Below are 19,175 nucleotides of genomic sequence, written 5' to 3'. Positions count from 1 at the left end.
ATTGATACATTTATATCGTATCAACTTCCTACTGAACCAGTAAGAAGTCCTAGATTAAACACAAGGAAGAGAGATACAAGGTGGATGGACTGATGGAGAGACACATTGGCCCAGGTCCTATAGAATAAGTGAATGGGTTAAGTATTGCATCAAATAGAATAAGGGATTATTAGAGTAGATACCCCTCAAGGTGTTAAGTAGATACTTCCTAGAACACCCATGATAAAAATATCTGCCGCCTTTTCTGATAATTGAACATGATTCATCTGGATTATCTTTGTATCAATCTTTTCCCAGATGAAGTGTTAATCAATTTCAACATGCTGTATTTCTATCATGTAACACTGGATTATGTCTAATGCCAATGGCTGATTTACTATCACATATTGTAGAAACTATAGAGAGATGGCTCACAATATTACGAAACTCTTGACTTTGGCCCAACGTTTACTGCTATTAGCTTAACAGTTAATCATTTTGCCCTCATGGCTAACTGTCCTTGTGCAGGAAAAAGAATCTTCTTCTGGCATTTTTTTCTTGCAATTTGTGTGTGAGGATAAGTTTCAGGAAACGCCCAATGAACCAGCTCTGTGGTTACATCATCTTAGATATTACTGTTCTGTAACAGCACAACAATTGAAACTCAACCCACCATTCCATCATGAACGGCATATATTTTCAGGTCAAACTTTATCAGTCAATTCACTGCGAATCATTTCATCACATCTAAATGTTTGATTTGTTTTCAGGAGAATCTTTACTGCTATGCGTTGTTGCTTCAACCTTTCTCTTTTGTCCGCAGCTTATTACCTTGGCCATTGATTCTCTATCTTCTCTATCTTCCTTGGATCCAAAGTATAATTTGACTCTATTACTTGGGAATCTGTTTTATCTCAAAGTCTTTAGCTCTTCAGGAATCGTTTCAGCAGAAAATCTGGTTAGAATCTCCTTATGGATCCATATTTTATTAATAAATATATTATTTAAAATCTATTAACACCAGATTCACTGATGTGCATTCATTTCATCACAGATAAAACTTTTAGAACTGCTTCCACATTTGGTTTCCTCTTCGGCTATGGTACCAATCGTTCTTCAAATTATAATGCCAATGCTGCAGGAGGATGGAAAATCGTATGGCTTTTTCTCATTCTATTAAACTTCTTTATCTGCCACTTCTTTTTATTTGTTCCAAGTGTTTGGCGATCAGCCTCCTTTAAAGAAGTTTTTCAGAATTGTTGAGGAGACTGGGATCCATTGGCTTTAAACCGTAAACCTCAGATAGTGCCTAGAGAATTATACACATTAATTGATAGCTCTTCAAAGAAATTCGATAAAGTAGTCGATTGAATGGTAGATAATAATTAAGATGAGGAATCCAACATTAATTTGGACAGTTACTCCCTTTTCTGTTCGGAAGGCCTACATGAAGCTATGCCAGGGAACGGAGGATCAATCAACAATCCAGGCATGTCGGGCCATTTGGCGCCTCAAGATTCCATTAAAGGTTAAGATCTTTGGTTGGCTCTTACTACGCAATAGGCTGGTGGCACACGTCTTCCGTCGGTGACCACCTTATATCACTTTTCAAAAAAAAAAAACTACCCACAATTCTTGCCTAAGTGGATTTCAGGAATAGGAAACTCCATAGTCCATTGACCCAAAGGCGGGAGCAATTAGAGATGAGCGACCACCTGGGAACTTCGTTGACAAGACTCCCTTTTGCTAAAGTTTGGAAAAAAGATGGACACCACGATGTATTGCGATCAATCCATTTTTAAAAAATCCCAGTGTGGTTGAATATTAACAAGGAACCCAGAAATCAAGTTTCTTTTTGAAAAGGAGTTTGTCCGGGATAGGTCAACAAAACCCTAGCCGACAGACAGAATGAAAGGTTTACATATTCACACCCCAAATATAGTCGCCCATTAACCCCTGTATATATGGAGATACTAATATGGGCTGTACATTGGTGGACCTGTTATAATGGGCCATTAGTGATGAGAAAGAAAGATACAAGGAAGCTAAAATAGACATCTGCAGCTAACATCTCCCCTCAAGCTGGTAGACAGATGCTTCTAACTCTCAGCCTGGAAATGTGCTGCTGAAAGGTACCTTCAGGTAGACTTTTGGTGAGGAAATCAGTTGGTGAGGTGTATTTTCAGCTCACAGACTTGGATTTAGATGGTCGAATCAGGCCTTCAAGATCTTTCAAGGGTTCAAGGGCAACAAGGCGACCAGCTGGCAAAGTTTAGAGGGATCTAATGACTGGAGCGCTGATGGAAGGGTTCTTCTATACCGATGCTGCCTCGATCGTGAAGGCGAAGCTGCTGCTGCACACCTAGGAGAGCAACGCCACCATTGTTGGGCTCAGTGGGGTGTCCAGGAAACAGTAATTATGGGAGATGATTTTCTTTTTTTCTTTTGAAGAAAATAAGGAAGACCACCCTTAATTGCTGGTCAACCTACTACCATTAACAATAGAAAATATGTACATTCAAAATACATATATGACCGAAATGGTTCACCAATCATTTCCCTCCAACCCAAAAAGACACAAGTGTCTCAATGTTGTGAATGATGCTCTCCACTGATGCCCGCCTCCCCTTGAAGAAGACCTCACTCCGGTGCAGCCATAAGGTCCATAGCACTGCAAGTAGGCTCCTCCATTCCAGTCTGCTCCGGTACCTACCACCAGTGACTGAGGTCTAAAATGCCTCGTCGGAGGAAATAATCACCCCTGGTTTCTGTTGCTCTGCCCATACTTCTAGGGTGAACTGACACGTGAAGAATAGGTGAGAGCAATCTTCGTCGCCCTGGGCACACATGGGACACTTGATGGAAGCCGTCGGATTCCACCTCCTCCAAAAGACCCATGTGACCAATCTTCGACATCTCAATAACCAGCCGAAGAACCGCACCTTTTTGCATCATCAGTGTGGAGCACGAATTGATGGTTGTCGAGTTTCACCCCGCTTCCCCTCGGATCTTCAAATATGCATCCTTCTCTGAGAAAGATGGCCCTCGTCATAACCAGCCATCTCGATATACATTTAACAGTCTGATATGCGAGAGGTTCTCTTGCATCTCCATCAGTTCCTTAATCCGTGGCTCTGATAACGCCCACTGTATGATAGGGACCCGAGCTCCAAACCAGCATTCATCGAATGTGGCGTTTGGATTCACCGTTAGAGCAAAAAGTCTTGGATATTTCAACTTCAGGACGCCTTAATTGGACCAGATGTCGGTCCAGAATCGAAAACCAGCCCCGCCCCTCAACCTGGGGTCAAAGAACTCACTGATATGGGGTATACTATTACGCAAACTGCGCCAAAAGGGGGACTCCCCCGAACTTTAGCCCACCTTCTCCCCCAATCATTCTCCGCACAATATCTGTCCCTAAGGACATTGAGGGCGTGGCCCTCCGCTGAAGTCATAATCCTTTCCACCCATTTGGTCAGTAGTTTTGGGGGATAATCTACTGCTTCAAGCGCCCAGTGAAGGAAAAAGGCACACTCTCTCTCTGGCGTGGGAACGGTATCAGCGTCATACGTTTTGGTGTTCTGGTCATGCAGCTCCAGTCCGATGAAGCATTGGCAGGCTAATATTCTCTGGACTCAATGTCATGCTAACTGAGGATGTAGGCGAAGGATAGAGGAGGGCTGGACCATGCCAGAAGAGAGCAATACAAAGTCCATCACAACCATCAGTTGGAGAGGGGGGGACATGCTACAGATGTCTCCAGCGAGGACACTATGCACAAGAATGTAGAGGCGCTGTAGTCTGCCATAAATGCAGAGTGACCGGCTGCGGCCAAAAGAATTGTCCCATTAAGGAAAGATATCGACCCAGGGGCTTCTACGGCTGGTAAGACAAAACATGGGGCATTCCAGAGGCAGGTGAACAACCTAGAGAAGAAGAGCAGTACTGAGGTATACAATGACGTTCTTAGGTGGTGCCTTATAGGAGAGGTCACTTGTGGAACCCCTGAGATGGTGTTGCGACAAGGCCTATGGGGAATATTTCAATTTAGAGAAGGCAGAAATTTGGCCTCTGGAAATTCATCTGCAGGGTCTCTATGGTGGCCTACATTTTGGACAACGTCTGGACTTGAGCGGTCAATGGCCAGGGAGAGTTGAAATGGTGGTGTGTCCTACTGAAGGATGGAGCATCAGGGGGGGTGCATGCTTCACTCATACGGAAAGCACGTGGTGTCCCAGTGGCCTACTGGATCAAGCCAGTGTTGGAGGTTTTGATCAAGCCATTTGGAATGCTCCACAAATCCTTTCCTCTAGACTTGTATTTGATGACCTCATCGTTGTGATAGTGGAGGCAGAGGACCTTAAAAGAACCACAATTCCACCTATGATCAGACTGAGGGACTCAGAGGGCATTTTAAAAGTTAAGTTGTTTGCATTATCGCCACCATTGCCACCGACATCAAGAGCAAGAAGGGTAGAGGTTGAAGCTGATAGTGAGACAGGTGGCGGCCTCACCATCGACATCTGAAACCCCACAATACAGATGTGGACAACATAGCAGGAACCTAACCCAGCCTGACATGACACTATACCAGGGGGACCAGCTAAAGGGCAAGGTGTGGCATCACTCGCACAATCGTTGCTGCCAAAGGAACTCAAAGTGAGACCCTGGAGTACTACATCCAAGTAGATGTGCCATTTGAGTGGGAGGCACAACAGGAATTGGAGAAGGTAGAAGGAAGAGTACCATCTAGTCCTCAGGCTGCCCAACAGCTCAAAGAATTATTGCCCTCAAGGAAATCAGAAGCTGAGGGATGTTTGAGAATTGGTGCTTAGTGTCTGGGACAAGCCAACAAGGGGGATAATCCAAGGACAACATCGTTTATAAAAGGAAGAAACTGGGATTAAGCTTGAGGGGGAGATTGTGGTGTGAGTGACGACCAAGAAAAGTGTTAGAAATCATCCTCCAGCTCCCTCTGGATCTCCTCCTGTCTCCTTCACCTCCAGTTAGGGTTTCCAAGGAAAAAACAGAAAACCCTAGTTACGATTTTTGTCATAGGGCTGGTTTAAATACCAGCGTAGTACAGTTTAAATGGGCTGGGCCCACTATTGTTAGGTCACTTATTCTCTCACGTGAGAGAATAAGTGGCTTGTGCATGTGGGTCCACTTATAACACGTGGGGCCCACTTACAGATAGAAAAAATAAAAAGAAAGATAATACAATACAAATAAGATGGCTGGCTAACAAAAAGTGGTCATTTGATGTTAGCAGCTGGGGACAAACACGAGGTAACATGTAGATGGATCTTGGCCAACCATCAACTGCCGCCTCTAAGGCACCAGACACAGAGATCGTCACCATCAAGAGGACAGAGACAACAGGGAGCTGAACGAAGGGGGACAACGACCCTCTAATTAGTCGCTAAGGAGATCGCTGCTGTGGTGGGACTGGGAAGGTACAGAACAGGGGCATGGATCTAATGTTCAATCATGAAGTGTGTCTCATGGAACGTTCGAGGCTTCCGAGATGAACGGAGGAGAGAGATTGTGGAAAGGTACTTGAGAGAAAGGGGAGTCACAACAGCAGGTTTGCTGGAAAGTGTGCTTGAAAGATGCGAGACACGAGAATGGAATACAGTGAGCCAAGGTTTCCTCTAAGGATTCCTTGCAGTCAACGCGGGGGGGGGGAGCAGTGATAGCTTGTTGGGGGAGGGAAGGAGGAAGATAATGACATAACATGAACAGAGTACATGTAAGGGTATATGTACCCTAAGAGGGAGAGAGGATAATAGGGCTAATGGGCTTATAGAATAGGGCCCATTAGCCCATGAGGGATAGTCTATCACTAACACCCCCCTGCAAGCGAAGTATGGATATCTTCCATACCGAGCTTGGAGACGGCACGTTGAAGAAGAGGGCGGGAGAGTCCCTTGGTAAGGACGTCCGCTGCCTGGTCGGCGGATGCAACAAAGTCCAGGTCAAAGATCCCTTCGTCAACTCGCTCCTTGAAGAAGTAGCGGTTGCGCTCCATGTGCTTGATGCGGCCCTGTTGTCCAGGGTTCTTGGCCAACGCGATCGTCGACTTGTTGTCGCAGTAGAAGTGAATCGGGCCGGCATATTCCACGCGGAGATCGTGAAGGATGCCATAGATCCACTGGCCCTCAGAGGCCCCATCGGCGAGTGCGCGGTACTCAGCTTCGGCACTAGAGCGGGACACTTTGTCCTGCTTGCTGCTTTTCCAACTGACGAGACTGCCAAAGACAAAAGTGCAGTAGCCCGTGGTAGACCGATGATCCACAACGGAGCCGGCAAAGTCAGCATCAGTGTAGACTTTCACTGTCCGGTCAGGGCTGCGAGGGAAGAGCAAGCCCTTTCCGAGGCAGCCCTTCAGGTACGCAAGGACCCGGTGGGCGGCCTGACGGTGAATCTCCCGTGGGGAGTGCATAAACTGACTGAGCAGGTTGACGGCGAAGGCGATGTCGGGCCGAGTGTGTGTCAAGTAGAGGAGCTTCCCCACCAGCTGCTGATACCGCTGGGAGTTCGTTAGCGGTGAATCCTCCCCTTTGCCCAACTTCACGTTGGGATCAATAGGAGTGCTCACCGGCGCACAGTCGGTCAGACCTGTCAGGGCCAGTATGTCGACGGCGTACTTCTGCTGCGAGACAAAGATCCCACGAGGGGAGTAGGCCACCTCAAGACCAAGGAAGTAGCGAAGAAGGCCGAGGGCCTTGATCTCAAACTCCTTAGCCAAGGCAGCGCTGAGGCGGACGGCTTCGGCAGCATCAGATCCCGTGTTGAGGATGTCGTCGACGTACACGGCAAGAATGGAGACACCAGTCGGGCGGTGGCGGAAGAAGAGAGAGGCATCTCCATTGCTCTGAGTGTACCCTTCGGTCTTCAGAACAGAGGAGAACCGCCCAAACCACATGCGCGGGGACTGCTTGAGTCCATATAGGGACTTCCGCAGTCGGCACACGTGACCGGGGGGGCCGAGTGAGTAGCCCGGTGGCTGCTGCATGTACACCTCCTCCGTCAAGTCGCCGTGCAAGAAGGCGTTCTTGACGTCAAAGTGGCGGATGGCCCAGTGGAAGTGCGCGGCAAGCGCCAGGAGAAGACGGACAGTCTCCATCTTCGCCACTGGAGAGAACGTCTCGAAGTAGTCCACGCCATAGGACTGAGTGAACCCCCGAGCCACAAGCCGAGACTTGAGGCGTTCGAGAGTACCGTCCGCATGGTGCTTCTTGGCATGTATCCACTTGCAGTCCACTACCCTCTTGCCAGGAGGGAGTGGAACGACGTCCCACGTGTGGTTCTTGAGGAGAGATTGCATCTCCTCGTCCATCGCCGCTTTCCAATGAGTAGCGATAGCATCGGCTAAGCAGCGAGGAATGGGATCCGACTCGATGCGGGTAAGAAACAAGCGGTAGGGAGGACTCAGTCGGTCAAAGGAGAGGTAATGAGAGAGAGGATAGAGAGGGGTCTTAGTGCACTGACGGACCCCTTTCCGTAAAGCAATAGGCCAATCCAACGGGTCGTCACCTTCGACAAGAGGTGGGACTGGATCGGTCGACGGAGAATGAGCGGAAGCAAGAGGGGACTCACCGGGGGGAGCGCCAGTCGACGCACCGGGAGTCGGAGGAGACGCACGGGCGGACGAGGGGAGGCCGGAAGTGGTAGGGGGAAAAGGCTCGGAAGGAGACGAGGCTGACGCACCGGAAGGAGTGACCGAGACCAACGGGAGGGGAAGAGGGGCCGAAGTAGGGGAGGCCGGAAGGGAAGACGAGGTGGAGGACAGGTCCAAAGGCACCGCAGGAGGAACGGATGAAGAGGAATCAAGGGGAGAAAGATCCGGAAGTGAGGAGGGTGGAGTGGGAGTGGTGGACTCCACGATCGGACTTGGCCCCAAGGGGAGGGCCGAGGGAGCCTCATCCAGCGGAAGGCGTGATGAGGTAGAGTAGTCCCCAAAATAGGGTTCATGCTCGGCAAAGGTGCCGTTTGCCGAGATGAAGAACCGCCGAGAAGGCGGATGATAGCACCGGTACCCTTTTTGGAGGGAAGAGTAACCCACAAACACACACCGGAGTGCGCGTGGGAGAAGTATCATGGACGTAGGTGGTGCAGCCGAAGATACGAGGCAAGAGTCCCGTCCGCAAGGAAGCATTCGGGAAGGCCACCGTCATCCGGTCCAGGGGGCTGGAGAACTCCAGGAGCAGGGTGGGAATACGGTTAACGAGATGAGTGCTCGTCAAAACCGCATCTCCCCAATACCGCCACGGCGCCTTGGAGCCCAACAGTAATGTCCGCGCCGTCGAGGTAACATAGCCGATCTGACGTTCAGCCATGCCATTCTGCTCTGGCGTGGCCACGCAGGAGGACTCATGTAGGATGCCCCGGTCGGCAAAGAAGGAGTCGAGGTCAGCGTTGAAGAAGTCCCAAGCATTGTCGGAACAAAAGCGCTGGATGCCTCGACCAAACTGCGTCTGCACCATGGTGCAAAAATGCCGAACATTCTGCGCAACCTCCGACTTCGCAGTCAGGAGGTAGACCCACGTATAGCGGGTAGCTTCGTCCACAAAGAGGAGAAAATAGCGGTGCCCCTTCAGACTGGTCTGCGGTGCCGGCCCCCAAACATCACTGTGGACTCGGAACAGCGGGGTCGATGTGTGAGACGAAGATGAAGTAAAGGAGGATCTGCGGTGCTTGGCTAACTGACAAGGTTCACAAAGCATAGTCTTAAGGTCCACGCCCGAACACAACGAGGGAAAAAGACGCTGTAAAGTAAAGAAAGGTGGGTGTCCAAGTCGCTGATGCTCCATCAGAAGGCGTCCCCGACGCTGCTCAGCCACCGAGAGAAGAGTCCGGTGCACCATGAAGCACTGGGAGCGGCCTCTATCGTCCAACAGCAGCACTCCGTTCTCCCGCCTAATCGGTGTAGTCCGGCCCACCTTGTCAGACAGAAACATGCCGTCAGGTTGTAGGTGGAAGGAGCAGGAGATAGCATCAACTAAGCGCTGCGGAGACATAAGCACGGCCCGCAGGTCAGGGACATGGAGAACGTTGTGGACCACACCGAGGCCGTCCACATAGATTGCCCTGATTCCGGCCACACGGAGACGTCCACCCCCGGCCGTGAGGACAGTGCGGCCACCACGATGCCGCTCATATGATACAAACCGGGCATTTCTTGGGGTCATATGTTCGGTGGCCCTCGAGTCAAGTACCCAAGTAGTATCGGAGACGACAGGTGAGTGGAAGGCCGTATGGCCACAGTACCATGCATCTGAGGAGGAAGGAGTGTGAGACGCACCAAAACAGACGAAGTAGGCCGTGGACGGGTTCTGCAGGGCAGCCATCTGACCATGAAGGCGGGCCAAATCTGCCTAAAGCTGGTCCATGGTTACTGAGGAGGGGCTGGCAGAGGACGAATCAGACTGGGCCACCATGGCCTTGCCTTCGACGGCCTCTTTCTTCTTTCGCCAGTCATTCAGGCGCTTCTTGCACTTGTTCTTCCCGTGGCCCAGTTTGCCGCAATACGAGCAAATCGTCGTCCCAGCTGGTGGAGCGGCGGAGGTGGGCGTAGGGAGGAGCGGCGGTGGCTTGCCGCCTGAAGAGTGTACAGAAGATGCGGGGGCAGACAGCAGTGCGGTCGACTCACCCGGAGGGCCGGAGGAGGGAGTCCCATGGAGGAGGAAGTGGCTTTCCTCCTCTTGGAGCTCCTTCACCAACTCCTCTAGGGCAGGAGGACCTTCCTTGCGATGCAAGGCACGACGATGGACGTCATCATACTCGCGATTCAGGCCGCTGAGGAAGCCCATGATCCGCAGAAGAAGCACATTCTGGTACGTCTTGGACGTCGGGTCGTCGGGCGGTAGGTAGTAATCCACTTCATCCCACATCTTCTTGTGGGCAAGTGCATAGTCGGAGATCGTCATCGAACCCTGACGGAGATTACTGGTCTGACATGCAAGGGAGTAAAGGCGCCACCAGTCATTTTCCCTGTCGCAGAAGGACCGCGCCTGATCCCAGAAGCCTTTCTCCGTTTTCTGATGCGGAAAACGGTCACGGAATTCTGGAGATGGGGTGTACGTATACAGCCAGCCAAGGATGAACTGGTCCTCAGCGTCCCACGCTGCATAATGTGGGTGGTCGATGGTAAGGGGGTCTTCAGTGCAATGCTTGAAGAGCTGGCGCGCCTTCAAGGCGGTCTCGACGAAGCGCATCTACTGGAGAAGATTCGGGCCCCGTAGGAGTGTCACCTCCGGGACCGACGGAAGCGGATGAGCCACCTTGTAAGACAGGGGCTTCTCCATGAAATCATGCTCAGTGAACGGCATGGTGCGGCAGCGGCGCGTGCGGCAGGGGCGAACAGCTGCTGCGGCTGCGGCTTGCAGCTGCGTGCGCGGCTATGGGTTGCGGCCGCGCGTGCAGCGGCGGCTTGCTGCGGCGCGTGCGGCTTGCTGCTGCGCGTGCGGCGGCGGCTGCTGCTGCGTGCGCGCGGAGGGTTGCTGTGGCGGCGCGGCGGCGGTCTGCTGCTACGCGCGGCGGCGGCTTGCTGCGGCGTGCGCGACGGCAGTTTGCTGCTGCGGCGCGTGCGGCGGCGGCTGCTGCTGCTGCGTGCGCGGCGGCGGGGTGCTGCTGCACGTGCGGCGGCCTGCTGCTGCGCGGGCAGCGGCGGCTGCTGCTACGTGCGCGGCGGGTTGCTGCTGCGCGTGCGGCGGCGGCGGTTGTTGCTGTGCGTGCGGCGGCGATGGGCGGGCGATGTCAAACCCTAGGAGAGCTCTGGTGCTCTGATACCATGTTGGGGAGGGAAGGAGGAAGATAATGACATCCCTAAACCAGAGTACATAGAAGGGTATGTATACCCTAAGAGGGGGAGAAGGATAGTTGGGCTAATGGGCTTATAGAATAGGGCCCATTAGCCCATGAGGGAGACTCTCTCACTAACAGTTTGGAATGCAGTGTTCTCCAAACTAGACAATTGGACGGGTCAATCGGCTGCAGCAGTCAAACTAAAAAGGAAAAGCAAGGATTTTGAGATGGTAGTAGCCTTGGTATATGTCTTGGTGGATGCCATAAGGACTGACCTATGGAGGGAGTTGGCAGGAGTGGTGTCCGCCTTCCAAGTGTCTCTGATGTTTTTTGAGGGAGATTTCAATGTGACTGGAGAGGTAAGAGATAAACCTAATGATAAGTTCACATCCATCTCGATGAGCTTCTGCCATCTCCAAATTGCCTGTTCTAAAGAACACTCAAAAAACAGGTGAGCGTAGTCTTCCTCTCCTTGGGCACACATTAGGCACAATGCTGATGTGTCCGGGATCATTTCAGGTCTCTGTTCAGACTGATTAAAATACCAGCCTATAAGTTACAATTAGGGTTCACTCAGGAGACTTCTTCCTTCGTGTGGGCCATTTATAAGCATGTGTCCCACTTGCAAGGTCTTGAAATAAAAAGGAACTGCTATGGCCACTTATACAGCATGGCTCATGTACAACACTCTACAGAAATAGAGAAGTGAACTTCATATGTTCAACTAATTATGTAAAAATGATTGTAATGCCAAGGGAGACAAAAATTGATTATTGTGTTTTTTCATTGCACGAATTTTACTTATTCATGTATTGCAAAATGAGTTGAGATCAGAACTTGGGACTTATTTTAGATGCATATTGTGTTCCAAGGATTGTGTTTCAGGACATAATAGTGTCTCTTTCCTGCACTAGACCACACTTCATGTGAATTTCTCTGATTGTAGATTTGCAAGTAGAAAATCCCTTGATTTTTAATTGAACGATATGTTTAAAATTTGAATATTTCACTTTTTTTAATGTCTCCAAGCTTTCCCCTCATAATGAATCTTTTTTATCGTTTCACTATTTTGCGGGTCTGGTGCGCAAATCAGAAGTCAATCTTTGACGTGATTTATTTTCTTACCTTAATGTGGATATCTTTCTACACGTTGAGTTTGTTAATCGATAAAATTTTTGTTCGGGCTTTCCTTTTTTTATTTGTCCTTGTGATTTGCATTTAATTCTAGTCATCTTATTTCGATTCATTTGTAATAGTGTCCTACATGCTATGGCGGTTCGATTGCTATGCAAGATGTGGATCGTTTCAGATCGAGTGTTTGGAACCTTACAGGTACCTTTTGTCCTTTTCTTCTGATTTATCAAACTGTCTCCAAAAGTAAGCATACTCAAATGCATTTATGTATGTATACACTCTCATGTTGGTTTACCACACTGGGATGACCTTAGTAACCCAATGTATTCAGTCTCTTTGATGATGTTTCATTGAGATGACTTTCTACTGCTTACAATCAGCTCACTTTTTAGTGTTCCTGCTTGTTTGTCTTTGTGATCAAATTACTTTCAAGCATTGAGACAAAATGACGAAATGTCTGATATGTTACAATGTTTCCACATCTGACTATGCCCCTCTTGCCTCCTGAGTGCACCACCCTCTATCGAATTCCAAAAGGTCTCCTTCACCATTTGGACATCTGCCTAAGATGTTGGTCCACACCGCTCAGGAAAAATAGCATTTGAAGAATAGATGGGCGCTATCTTCTTCACCATTTGGGCACATAACACATTCTACCGAGGCTTCTGGGAGCTGCTTCCTCCTGATGGCCTTTGTCACTAGACTTCATTGAAGTAGCAGCCATCAGAAGAGGTGCCTCAAGGAGGATCTTTTGTCTCCATATATTGCCACACGCGAGGAGGGTCCTCTGTACTTCTCCTGTGTCTGCTGCAGAGCCTTGCATAAGTGTACCAGACAGAGTAGGATGTGCCTATCCACACCCATCCGTCCTGTGTCCCTCCAGTGGATGTAAGTGGATTAGATTCTGCTGCATCCTCGTATATTCCTCCACTCTTTGGTCGGACAGGGTGTTGATAAAGCATGGATTCCGTGCGCCATCCCTACACTCAGAAACCATGGCATGAGGGGTCCGTGCAAGGGTGAACATGCTTCGGAATTTTGTCTTTAGAGTGCCCAGAGCCGACCATGTTTAAAGCCAAAATCAGAATGATGTGGCCTCCCCGAGCTTGGCTTGGAAGAATTCCCAAACTTGCGGAAACACCTGCCTCAGCCTTGCCAGAATGCATAGGACGTGAGTAACGGAGCCGCTTGACTCTCCCAGTCCAAGCTAGACCTTAAGAACCTGTGTAGCCATATTTAAACTCAGTCTCATAGGTCTGCTCACTCACTTGGCCAATAATACTATGTACAAATCTTACATTTTTCAATACTCCTAGCCCCCCTAACAGACTGGTCTGCAATGTCCCAAGATAGGAAGGTTGTTCCCCAGCCCTGAGCTTTTCCATAGTTATCTTCTCATCATACCTTCCAGGCACTTGCTGACCCCCAGTAGTAATTTCAACACTGAGAGGTAGAAGATGGGTATCACTGATAGCATATGTTGCGGCAACAGCAATCGTCCCCCTCTCGACAGCACTCTGGCTTTCCATTCCTCTAACTTCTGCTCTACTGTCTCTTGTACGGGTTGCCAATCTATGTTATTGGTACAACCCTTGTCAATGTCAGACCCAAATAGTTCACGGGTAGTGTAATACTCGGTGTCCCCAAGGCTTTGGAACATAGGGCTTTCTTCTCTTGTGATAACCCAAGCCAACAAAGGCTGACTTGGCGCAGTTGTGTTGCTCTGAACTATCTACGAATAGACGGTCATTGCTATTGTAATGTTCTTTTCCACCCCCACACAAACATACTTATATAGAGACCTCCCACCACGACCTTGTCCACAAGGTGGAACTCCGTAAGTTGATGTCTGATTGTGGAGAAGGGTTTCCATGAAGAATCTGCAATCAGCAGGCTTTCCTTCTATTGCACAGTTCCATGTTCCATGATTTTTCTCAAACATTATGCATTTTTCTCAAACACTATCCACTGGTTTCCAGGTGGCCTGCCCTACTTTCTTTCAAAAAAAAAATCTGCCACTCCTACTGTTCTGGTCAGGGGGAATAAGTTGAGCGTGATCATTCTCTCGCAAGTCCTTCAACTGAGTTGAAGTTTTTTGTTATTCTGTGGTTCATGTTGTCCTAGTTTTTAATCTATTCTCTTGCATAACTATGCTATTAAGTTGAACACCTTCTAATTATTATCCTCATCCTTCTATTTGTACCCCTCTTAATCCTTTCTTTAGTCTAATCCTTATAGACTTGTGACATGCTACTTTATCGTCAGGGCAATAAAGATGTCAACCCAATCATATTTGCATTTTGCATTTAAGTGGAAAAGCTCTGTTGAATCGATAGTTCTTATTTTGAAACCCTATTTGTATGAAGGGCCCTGTGGCCAAAAGAGGGAATGATGTTACCCTTACAATCTCTTGCAAGGCCACCAGACTGCTGGGTAAAAAACATCACTCCCTATTTTAATAGGAGGTTTTTGTAGAACTTGGACATTGATCTGCCTATTTTTGGCACGTAGAATGTTAATGTAAGAGAAGACATTCTTTGGTTTTATTTCCAGCTCCCAGGGCAGCAAGCTCCTCCTGTTGCTCAGCCTCCTTAACCTCCTCCAATCACCCAAAGGTCAACAAAGCTAAGGAGAGCAAAGTGATTCTCATCTAGGGAAGCCTTGTTCTGCCTTGTAGCTGACAAGGACTCTTTTTCTACAAGAAATATCGGACTATCTGATTCTAGTACCATCCCCCGAGGGAAGAGAAAGAGAAGCTACGCTTCACTGTAATAGAGATCCCATATTTTCTACTTTTTGAGGGCATAATTTATCGGTGAGAATATTTTTTATTGCAAATGCTTTTATGAGGGCTTCGATCTGGGCATTTGACATGACTTATGGATGACATAGACCGTGAGTTAAAGTGCGGAAATCAGTAGGTATTATCCACTCATGGTCTTTCAGGACGATGAACTTTGATATTTTTGATAATGGCATGTTGCCTGTGGTATAGTTGTAAGAAAGAATTCACAAGACCTGCTCAAAGAGATGCAATGATCAGATACAATATGGCCTTGGAACTGATTTTTTTTTTTTGAAACCATAAAGAAGATCACCCAGCTTGGTGATCCTCGGTACACGTGGACAGGAGGGATCTAGGCCAAAAAATAAGATGGCCCATCATGGCCCCCCCCTACCCCCCACCTCATCCAGGGCCAAACCAACAATACACAAGCCTCTCCACCTCATTTATAGCCCTGTCCACCGACATTGCTGTCCCCTTGAAAAGGACCTCGGAGGGACCATATGGCCCAAAGCACTGCGAATCTCAGCCCCCGCTCTCTGTCAAACCCACGTTGAGGTCGCGGCAGTGTGGCCCATAAGACCGTGCTCGACGTTAACTCTGCAAGCCCCTGGCTAGCCCATAGTGCACGAGCGACCCGACATTGGAAAAAAGATGCTCGCACTCCTCTTCCTCCTCTGCACACAGAATGCACAATGACGATTCAGCCGGAAAAAAACCTTCTACGTCTCACGCGGGTCATTGTCCGCTTCCTGGCAAGCATCCAGGCAAACACCCTAACCTTTAGAGGTACCTTTTGCCTCCAAATTGAGCGACATGCCCTTGAGATGATCGGGTCCTCAATGCGGTGTGTCCTCAGCCTCTGGTATACTCCTCGACTGGAGAACGGGCCCGTCACGGACGAACAGGCCCACACTGCCCCCGAGCCTACTTAAACACCTCCCCGAGGACGGGGAAGGCAGGCAATCAGAAGTAAGCTCCACTCTCCTCCTTACCTCCCTCTCCGGGACTCTCACTCTCTTCCCCTGTGTTGTAGGTCTACGCGCCACCCTCGACACGGAGCCTACGACACGGATCTACCCTTCCCGTTTCTTCCCTTTTACCCTGGGAACTCTTGTCCTCTCACCCCCCTCTTCTGTTGACAATTTCCACATTGAATCATCAAACACTTGGGTTTGAATCAGAATTACAAATGTGTTACACGATATGCCCCATCAGGATTGTATCACTGGTATCAGAGCCAGAACCGCCACGCCGCTGCCGACCTCGTCATCACCGTCATGGACCGCACGTCGGACCTCGGCTCCGGCTTCCAATGACGCGCCAGGGGCGAAAACCGCCGCCGACGACCTGGCCTCCCTCCGCGCCCAGATATATGAGCTTCGGCTGGATCAGCAGCGGCAGACCGCTCAAATCTTGGCGGTCCTGACCGCCGCCGGTCTGGCAGGAGACGGGAAGAACGCCACGACGGAGGCGAGCCCCAGGGGGGGAGTGCAGCCGGCTCCACCGGGGACAGCGGAAATGGTGGTGTCCGACTCCTTCTTCGACGACGATTACGGCCTTCTGGAGCCTCCACCACCGCCGCCGACCCTCCTCCATCCTCGTTGAGCCCTTGTCGACGCGGGGAGGGGCGCCGCCAGACCACGGCCTTGTGCAGGCGCCGTACGCGGCCTATGGGGAGGGGGCGGCGAAGCTGGGACGGGAGGAAGCCACTGCCGCCTCCGCCAACCGCCCCAGGGGCCCCTTCGCCTTCCCAGGGCCGGCAATCCCTAAAGGGCCGCCGGCCAGGGGAAAGGAGCCCTGCGACCCTGGCCAGCCGTCTTGGGCCAGGGGCCAGGGCCCAGGGCCCCTTAAGGGAAAGAGCTGGGCCGCCTAGGACCAGCCCAGTTTTCCCTGGGGCGGGCCCAAACCCCACTCGAACGGGCCCGGCCAGCCTATTTCGGCCCGGCCCAGGCCCAAACGAGAACCCTCCTCCTGGCTCAGGGAGGGCCCATCCCAGCACCACGACGGTGTGATGCGGGAACGTCGTGAATGCCCGGGGCCCCCCAACCGCACTCCCCATGGGGCGGGCGCCGACGACGGGGGACGCCACACGGAGTATCCACCTCGCCGCGTGCCACCCGTCCTCCCTCGACATGAAGCAACCGTGGTACCTGCTGAGGGGGGTACAGCCTGCAACTACGATGAAGCCTGGGACGCGTATGAGTTCCAGCCGCCGCCACAAGTTCGTCAGGACCATCCGGGGTCTTCGAAGGCTACCGCGACAGGGGTCGCCCAGGCCCCGCGTGGCGGAACCCCCCGTGTTCTCTGACGGTGACCCCGACCGATGGCCACCCTCGCCGAACTGAACGAAGCCGAAGACCGACGGGGGGTGCGCCCATCGAGGCCCCGAACCTGCACCAACTCGGCCGCCACCTCCGGCACCGGGGGGGCAAAATGGAGGGCGCGAGGATCCCCCACAAGCTCGCCGCGTGAACCTTACGGAGGAATTTCTTCGTCGGCGCGCACAAGGCCTATGCTCCCAGTGCAACGAGCGCTTCACGCCGGGGCACCGTTGTCGCCGAGATCTCCGTATTCACATCATCACCTGCCACCCGGAGGGCCCCGACGCGCCGCCTGAAGCGCAGGATGACTCTGACTCTGAGGAGGAGGTTCTTCTCGAGGACGCCCAGCTGAATGTCGTATGCGTGGAGTCATGGCCAGCCAGCGGCACGTCATCCCCCCATGCTCTCCAGCTTCAGGGGGCGATACAGGGACGCCCTGTGAGAGTCCTCATCGACACTAGGGCAACGGCCAATTTCATTTGTCGCCGGCTCGCGCGCAGGTTAAGGCTTCCGCTTAGCAGCGCCCCGTCCTATCAAATTCGGTACGGCAATAGCACCGTCACGCGCGGCTACGTCCAGGCGGCAGGAGTTCCCGTGGACCTCCAGGGCTACACCGCGGTGGTCACCCGCCTCCCGGTCCTCGACCTCAGCACGGACGTCATTCTGGGCTACCCCTGGTTGTGCACGTTGGATTGGACCCACGCTCATTGGGACTTATTTCTTCTGAAATTCCAAGTCGACGGGGTGTGGCACACCTTGGAAGGGGACCCCGCCAAGTGCAGTGCTTTGAAGGCCCGCCGATCGTCATCCCCCGCAACCGGTATGCTGAATGCCCTGTACATCTCTCCTTCGAGCTCGCCGCTGCCGTGTCCCGCCTCTACACACGCCCGGGCAAGTTTGGAGCGGCGCTTCCCGCGGGTATTCCACCACCTCGAGGGCTTACCCCCTCGCCGCGTGCTGGACCACCGCATTCCCCTGCTACCAGGTACGGGCCCCGTTAATTGCCGTCCTTACCGGTACTCTCATTGTCAGAAAAATGAGCTGGAACGGCTCGTCCAAGAGCAACTGGACGCAGGTCTTATCCGGCCCTCCCACAGCCCGTATTCGAGTCCGGCCCTGCTAGTCCGCAAGAAAGACGCTATGTGGCGATTCTGTGTTGACTATCGGGCCCTCAACAAGATCACCGTTCCTAACCGGTTCCCCATTCCGATGGTCGACGAGCTGCTCGAAGAGCTACACGGCATGACGCACGTCTCCAAGTTGGACCTCAAATCCGGCTATCATCAGATACGGATGCACGACAACGACATAGTCAAAATGGCATTTAAGACACACTTGGGCCACTACGAATACTTGGTCATGCCGTTCGGGCTCTCTAACACCCCGGCAACCTTCCAAGCCCTGATGAACCTCGTCTTCGCGCCACTCCTCCGGAGGTTCGTCTTGGTTTTCTTTGACAATATTTTAATTTACAGCCGCAGCCAAGAGGAGCACATGGCGCACCTAGCCGAGGTCTTGAGACTGCTGGACGACCACGCCATCCATGTCAACGCCAAAAAATGCTTCTTCCTTCAAACCAGGCTCGAGTATTTGGGCCATTGGGTTTCTTCGGAGGGCGTGGCCACAGATGAAGCCAAGGTCCGCGCCGTTCCGGAATGGCCGCCTCCCCTCACCCTCCGGGACCTACGGGGATTCCTCAGCTTGGTGGGTTACTACCGGCGGTTTGTCGCAGGCTTCGCCACAATTGCGTGGCTGTTGACCCGTCTCCTCAAGAAGGGGATGTTCGCGTGGTCGGCCGACGCCCAAGTTGCATTCGACCAGCTCAAGCTCGCCCTTTCCACGGCACCCGTCCTCATTCTACCTGACTTCACATGTGAAGCAGATGCCTTGAACACCGGAGATGCCTCGAAACAGATGCCTTGAACACCGGAGAGGGCGCCGTGCTGATGCAACACAATCGGCCAGTCGCCTATTTCAGCCAAGCATTCCCCGCCACGGCACGGGCTCGCTCAGCCTATGAAAGGGAACTCATGGCCATCGTCCTCACTGTTCGCAAGTGGCGCCACTATCTGCTCTTCCGACCCTTCGTCATCCGCACGGACCAGCAAAGTCTCAAGCACTTGTTGGAGCAGCGCGAAGTC

General features: G+C 51.5%; 1 protein-coding gene across 1 annotated transcript in view; it reads left to right on the top strand.

The window, feature by feature from the left end:
• The window catches only part of RST1 (ARM repeat superfamily protein), a 75,347-nt gene that overhangs the window by 16,636 nt on the left and 39,536 nt on the right, over positions 1 to 19,175 (top strand). Inside the window, exons 6-9 of the mRNA XM_078583605.1 lie at positions 508 to 682; positions 750 to 937; positions 1,034 to 1,134; positions 12,048 to 12,123. Of these exons, the coding sequence (XP_078439731.1) occupies positions 508 to 682; positions 750 to 937; positions 1,034 to 1,134; positions 12,048 to 12,123 (540 nt within the window). The remainder of the gene's footprint in view (positions 1 to 507; positions 683 to 749; positions 938 to 1,033; positions 1,135 to 12,047; positions 12,124 to 19,175) is intronic.

Source organism: Wolffia australiana, chromosome 11 (assembly GCF_029677425.1).
Source record: "Wolffia australiana isolate 7733 chromosome 11, ASM2967742v1".
In the NCBI taxonomy this organism is placed as follows: Eukaryota; Viridiplantae; Streptophyta; class Magnoliopsida; order Alismatales; family Araceae; genus Wolffia; species Wolffia australiana.
The sequence above is the reverse complement of the archived record's forward strand: the minus strand, read 5'-3'. Positions and strand labels throughout refer to the sequence as shown.